Source organism: Anolis sagrei, chromosome X (genome assembly GCF_037176765.1).
Source record: "Anolis sagrei isolate rAnoSag1 chromosome X, rAnoSag1.mat, whole genome shotgun sequence".
NCBI lineage: Eukaryota > Metazoa > Chordata > Lepidosauria > Squamata > Dactyloidae > Anolis > Anolis sagrei.
Genome location: NC_090034.1, coordinates 21,949,833 through 21,956,943, shown reverse-complemented (window position 1 = coordinate 21,956,943; position 7,111 = coordinate 21,949,833). Strand labels below are relative to the sequence as shown.

Sequence of the window (7,111 nt, the reverse complement as noted above, 5' to 3'; positions counted from 1 at the left end):
GCAAGAATGGCAAATCTGCTCTGGTTTTAATCCAAACCACAAAGGAATTGTGCGCAAAATGCTAACTCTTAGTCCCAGATAGAGATCCAGGCCTCCTTAGAAGGGTCCACAGCCAGATCCAGCAACAAGCCCAGCTCTTCCAAAGGGCAGACTGAACAGGAGCTCTCCAAGGTGCTGATCCCCAAACTGGATTCCCCTCCTTGGCAACACCTTTAAAGATAAGAAGAAAAGCAGGCCCATTGCACCATTGACATGGTATCCATTAGAACCCAGTGCTGCAGATAGTCTCTATGCACCTACCTTAAACCTAGCTCCTTTTGCCAAGGATCCTTTAGAGCAGTGTTTCAAAACCTTCCTAATGCCATGACCCCTTAATACAGTTCCTCATGTTGTGGTGACCCCCAACCATAACATTATTTTTGTTGCTACTTCATAACTGCCATTTTGCTAGTATTATGAATCATAATGTAAATATGATATGCAGGATCTATTTTCATTCACTGGACCAAACTGGGCACAAAATCGGATACTCCCAAATTTGAATACAGGTGGGGTTGGAGAGGATTGATTTTGTCATTTGGGAGTTGGCACTCAATATTTATACATTTATAGCTAACCTACAATCAAAGAACATTCTGAACTCCACCAATGATGGAACTGAACCATATTTGGCACACAGAACTCCCATGGCCAACAGAAAATATGGGAAGGGTTTGGTGGGCATTGATTTTGAGTTTCGGAGTTGTAGTTCATCTACATCCAGAGAGCACTGTGGACTCAAACAATGATGGAACTCGACAAAACTTGGCACGAATACCTAATATATCAAAATGTGAACACTGGTGGAGTTTGGGGAAATCAGACTTGACATTTGAGAGCTGTAGTTGCTGGGATGTATAGTGCATTCTGAACTCTCCCCAATTGAGCAAACTTCCTACACAGAACTTCCATGACCAACAGAAAATGCTGTGTTTTCTCATAGTCCTTGGTGACCCCGCTCAGACCCCCAGACTGAGAAATGCTGCTTTAGAGGAAGCAGAGGAGTGTAAAATAAGAAGCACAGCTGGAGATAACCCTAATCCTTAATCCAAACCCTAGCTCTAATGCTAACCCTAATCTTAACCTACCCCTACATCTTTCTCTAAGCATAACTCTTAGACTCATAACTCTAAGACAACATTCCTTTTGCACAACACTGAGCATCAGAATCCATTGCTTATCATGATGCATCATCGTAATTCACTATCGCGGTTGCGAACTATGACTTAGTCCTGTCATTACAATGCCGTCCATCTATAGCCCATGTTCTTGCACCCTGCCTGCCAAAATCTTACCTTTTACTTTTTTTGCCCTATTTTATGCTTGCGCTGTCAGGAACAAGAGCCTGCCTCTGGCAAAAAACAGTTGGCACTCAATATTTATACATTTCTGCATTTTAAATCAACCCTAATCCTAATTCAAACCCTAACCCAAACTCCAATTCTAATTCTAACTCTAACTGTAAACCTAACTCAAACACTAACCCTAATCTTGACCATAATTCTAACCATAGCCCAAACTCTAACTGTAAATCTAGCCCTTACGCTAACTGTAACTCAAACTGTAACCCTGCCCATAACTCTAACCCTAACTATTATTCTAACTCTAGACCTAACTCAGACTGTAATCTTTTGCTTCTTAAAAACATGCAGTGCAGTGAAAGGTGCCTGGGGTCTCCTGGCCTGGAGAGAAGCCGAGTGCCAGGCCTTTCAGAAAAGGCAGTGTTGACCTCCTTGTGTTGCTTTGCCAACCCAACCCAAACCTATTCCCTTCTGCCTCCTCTGACTGAGATCTCGCTCCAGGTGCTCCATGGGGAAACAGGGGGCTTTCCCGCCCCCATCCCAACACTAGTGATCTTTCCCTTGAAAATGTGCTGCCTGTGTGAGCGTGCGCCTGTGTGTAGGAGCCACTTTGTGCCGGAGCCATCTGCTCTGCTTTGGAGCTGTGCTTGTGCCTTCTCGAGGGCTAGGGCTTTGAGAAAAGATACCGTAACATTCCCAATTTAGCACCAAGGAGAGAGAGGAAAGAAAGGCATGAATGCATCCCCATGTGGTTTGCAAAACATGCTCAGCTGCCAACCCTGGGGAGAGGTACAGGGAGCCAAAAACTCCGCATTAAGGAACTCAGTGAATTTGGATTTTGGTTTGAATTTGAGACAGAACTCCAAGGGGTTGAGCTCTGTCCCTGAAAAAAGGGCTCAGTGTTCTGCATAGATTCTTTGAAATAATAAAAATTAAACATAGCCCTGCGGAAATGGGGGTCACCTCCTAACCCTAATTCTAATCCTAAATATCCAAACCCTAACTCTAACTTAACTCTGTTACCAAAACTTTAACTCTAACTCTGATTCTAATTCTAGCCCTAATTCTACCCCTACTTCTAACTCTTATACTAGCTATAATTATAATCTTTATCTATATTTCCAAGATCTCCCCAAATCCAAAATTATCCACATGGGTTTCTGAGATAGTCTCCCCTTTGCTTTCGCATGGTCCAACTTACATAAACGTTGTTCCCTGTGCAAAATTACTATGAAATGACCTTATACTGTGCTTATGTAAGGTAAAGGTAAAGGTTTTCCCCTGACAGTAAGTCCAGTCATGTCCAACTCTAGGGATTAGTGCTCATCACCATTTTTAAGTTGAAGAGCCACTGCTGTCTGTAGACCACTCCAAGGTCATGTGGCTGGCAAGACTTTATGGAGCAAAGTTACCTTCCTCCTGGAGCGATACTTATTGATCTACTCACATTTGCAGGTTTTTGAACTGCTAGGTTGACAGAAGCTGGGTCTAACAGCGGGAGCTCATGCTGCTCCCCGGATTTGAACCTGCAACCTTTCGATCAGCATGTGTCCAACTGTGTCCAGTTCTGGGCACCACAATTGAAGGGAGATGTTGATAAACTGGAATGTGTCCAGAGGAGTGCAATTAAAACAATCAAGGGTCTGGAGAGCAAGCCCTATGAGGAACAGCTTCAAGAGCTGGGCATGTTTAGCTGGAAGAAGAGAAGGCTTAGAGGAGGCATGATAGCCATGTATAATTATGTGAGAGGAAGTCACAGGGAGGAGGGAGCAAGCTTGTTTTCTGCTGTCCTGGAGACTAGGACAGGGAACAATGGCTTCAAACTGCAAGAAAGGAGATTCCATCTGAACATGAGGAAGAACTTCCTGACTGTGAAAGCTGTTCACTAGTGGAACTGCCTGCCCCAGAGTGTGGGGGAGGCTCCTTCTTTGGAGGCTTTTAAACAGAGGCTGGATGGCCATCTTTTGGGGGTGCTTTGAATGCGATTTTCCTGCTTCTTGGCAGGGGATTGGACTGGATGGCCCATGAGGTCTCTTCCAACTGTATGATTCTATGTTCAGCAGGTCAGGGGTTTAACCCACTGTGCCACTGGGAGCTCTATTGCCTATGTAAACAACAATTAATGTTATGTTTAGACTTCTTGTGTCCCACATCCAAGATATCTCACTTACTGCAGGTTTGAAAAGCTCAGGAATCCTTAACATATCTGGTCCCAAGGATTTTGGGGAAGGGAAACCCCAGTAGTACAGGAAAGGAAGGTGTAACTTTCTAAGCTCTGTTGCCAGCTCCTTGCCTTCCATTTGTGCTTCAGCCTCAAAGCCGGTGGCTGCAAGTCCTTCACCTGCCCTCAGCCTCATCGATTCTGCAAACACAGCATTTCAGAGCCAAGGAGACAGATCCTGAGCGTTTTGGGGGATGGATGGAAGGAGACAGCCAGGAGACGGAGGAAACTCAAGGGCCATCTTAAACGTTTCACCCAAGCCCTCAGGGTAAAACAAAATACAGGTGGCCCTCCTCACCTGCAGGTTTTGCTTCAGAGCATTCACTGATTCCATATTTTCTCTCTAGGGCTTCATCTATATAATGTAGAATCAACACAGTTTGATACTGGTTTAACTGCCATGGTTTAATGCTTTGGCACCCTGAGAGATGTAATTTGGAGAGGCACCAGCCCTCTTTGACAGAGAAGGCAAAAGAATTTTCAAAGCTCCAAGATCTAATAGCATGACACATTCATTCTACAGTCTAGATCAGGCATGGACAAACTTCAGCCTTCCAGGTATTTTGGACTTCAACTGCCACAATTCCTGGCTTCAGACTCCTTCCTTTTCCCCCTCAGCCACTTAAGCGGCTGAAGGGGGAAAGGAAAGGGCCTCAGGGAGTTGAAGTCCAAAACATCTAGAGGGCCAAAGTTTGCCCATGCCTGGTCTAGCTGCACCCCTAGTCTCCACACCAATGGGACATGGATCCATTCTGGGTTCTAATTTGCACTTTAAAAGATGCTGAACCTACAAGAATAATCTCTCAATGAACGGGTTTGGTGTGATTTTTCCCACAAGATCCATACTTTTCCAAGTTGTGGATTGATATAGACTGAGCCTTGATTTCTGGCCTAGTTTATCCTGTAATTTCTTATTTCTCTCCTGGTCTCAAGACTTCTTATTCAACTATGGGGTGACTGAGTCTCTTTGCATTTACTCCCTATAAGCATAGGGCAGTCTATACCCTTTTTCAGCCCTCAAACCTATTTCCAATGCAGGAGAACCATGTGCAATATTGTGTCAACGAATGTCCCCACCTGGAAGACCTAAACTGCAAATAACCTCCTTTCCCTGCTTTCTTTCATCAGGGCCTTTGGTGTTTATCAATATTAGGAGCTGACCTTCAGGCTGTTATCATCCCCTCGCCTTTCTGACAAAGGGTCATTCAGCCAGGGCTGCTGATCCAAATGTGTTTTTATTGGGTATACTGGTTTTCCTTTACGCTTGGGTCATGACTTCCCCTGAAAGTCCAGTTTGGGGGCCGGAGGGTTCTTTTCATGGGCTTCATCTCACCTGGAATGTCAAAAGGCGACCCATAAGGGGCAGGTTGAGGACCATCACATTGGAGCAGGGTCTTCTGCCCTAAGTCTTGGAGGTGAGGATGGGATGGACAGAGAATATAGGGAACCCTTCCTAAATGGGTCAAAAGGCCGTCCCGTTCCCAAAACTGGGTTCTGGAGGATTTAATGCATGCACACGATAACAGTGAGGACCCCCCCTCCCACCCCCAAAAAAACCCTCAAGATGCCAGACACCATTGTCGGAAGTGGGATTGTGGCCCAGTCTTCTCATAAGCTCTCCAGCATTTATGTGGATTGGGCATTTTGGAGAAGAGTGGGCCACCGAAGACCCCAAAACGGGTGCCATGTTCATAGATGGGCTAACGTTGGTGTGTGTTCCTGGCCAGAGACCAAGAGGGACCGCGAAAGAGCCGAGTCAGAGGATGTTTTGGGTCCCAAAATGGAGCAAAACCCCCAAGGAAAGCCTCGAGGAGGCCTTGTAGGATTTCTCTTGGGGAAGAGAAAGGATCCGAAGGTTGCACGAGGAACACCATCACAGAAGGGGGCGGGGTGGGGGGCGTGGTCAGCGGCATCATGCAGTCTGAACGGCGACGTGGCTGGGGTCCCGCGTCTCCTTCAGACCGGCGTGGTCCGTCTGTTGGCTTGGCTGTTGTGCAAGGCATCCTTGAACTCCTTGGGCAGGGAGTTGTGGATCTGGAGGAAGGCGTGGTCCCGCTCCGAGTTGAGCAGCGTCCCCAGGGTCACCTTGGAGGGGTCCCGCGAGAGGGTGAACATGGAGATGTCGGTGGAAGGGATGGCGCCAAAGCCCTTGCCCAAAGGGGACAGGTCCCGAGAGCGGGGCTCCGTTGAGCGGGAGCTGGACCTCCGCCTGAAGCGGTAGCGGTAGGTGGGGAGCCGAGCAAAAGCCGACTTCTTCAGCAGGGCCACCGAGTGGGACTTGGCCCGCATCTGGCGGTGCCTCTCGATGTACATGTGCACCGCAATCACCCCCACCATCTCCGCGATGATGAAGGATAGGGCCCCAAAGTAGAAGGACCAGCCGTAGGAGTAGCTCTTCTTGGAGTCGCTCTGCCCGGGGTCCCCGGCGTTTGCTGAGATGTAAACAATGATGCCAATGATGTTGCTGAGGCCTGCAGGGAGGGAAGAGAAGGGGTCGGGATGGAGCCAGATCAGCTATAGGAACACACTGAGTGGCCTTTGGATGAGTCACACTCTCTCAGTCTCGGAAAAGGGCCATGACAAACTCTCTGCCAAGGAAACCATAGGAGCGGGTCACTTAAGGATGTAATGCTTAGCACTTTGGTCTAGGACCAGGGTTCTAATCCCTGCTTAACCATGGCATTCCAATGAGTAGCCATGGGTGAGTCACACTTTCTCAGCCACAGAGAAGAGCAATAGCAGAAACACTCTCAGCTGCAGATAAGCGGAATATTTATTTTTTTCTTAATCTTTTTATGTTTTAGGTTTTAATTTAAACACAGTATGATTTTTAGTATTTTTAGCCACCTTGAGTCTCTTCTAAGAGAGAAAAAGCGGGATAGTAGAAGTAGTGGCAGCAGAAGCAGTAACAACAACAACAACAACAACAATAGTCGATGACAGATCTCAAGTGTAGACTCTGCAAGGAAGCAGATGAAACAATAGATCACATCATCAGCTGCTGCAAGAAGATCGCGCAGAAAGACTACAAGCAGAGGCATAACACCATTGCTCAGATGATTCATTGGAACTTGTGCCACAAATACCATCTACCTGTGACAAAGAACTGGTGGGATCACAAGCCAGAAAAAGTTACAGAGAATGAACACGTCAAGCTACTCTGGGACTTCCGGATTCAGTCAAACAGAGTTTTGGAGCACAATACTCCTGACCTCACAATCATGTTAAAAAACAAAGTATGGCTTGTCGATGTTGCAGTCCCAGGTGACAGCAAGATTGAAGAGAAACAACTGGAAAATATGACACGATATGAGGATGTAAAGATCAAACTGCAAAGACTCTGGCACAAACCAGTAAAGGTGGTCCCAGTGGTGATTGTGCCACTGGGTGCAGTGCCTAAAGACCTTGACCTGCACTTAAACACAATCAGTGCTGACAAGATTACCATCTGCCAGCTGCAAAAGGCCACCTTACTGGGATCTGCACGCATTATTCGGCGATACATCACACAGTCCTAGACACTTGGGAAGTGTCTGACGTGTGATCCAAT

The 7,111-nt window shown here is 46.7% G+C and overlaps 1 protein-coding gene across 2 annotated transcripts in view; it reads right to left on the bottom strand.

Moving 5' to 3' along the window:
• Window positions 1–4,777: 4,777 nt before the first annotated feature.
• CACNG3 (calcium voltage-gated channel auxiliary subunit gamma 3) overlaps window positions 4,778–7,111 on the bottom strand; it is a 33,155-nt gene continuing 30,821 nt past the window's right edge. For both annotated transcript variants that reach the window (XM_067460527.1, XM_067460526.1), the window contains exon 4: window positions 4,778–6,032. In XM_067460527.1, coding sequence (XP_067316628.1) covers window positions 5,518–6,032 — 515 coding nt within the window. In that variant the 3' untranslated portion in view covers window positions 4,778–5,517. The remainder of the gene's footprint in view (window positions 6,033–7,111) is intronic.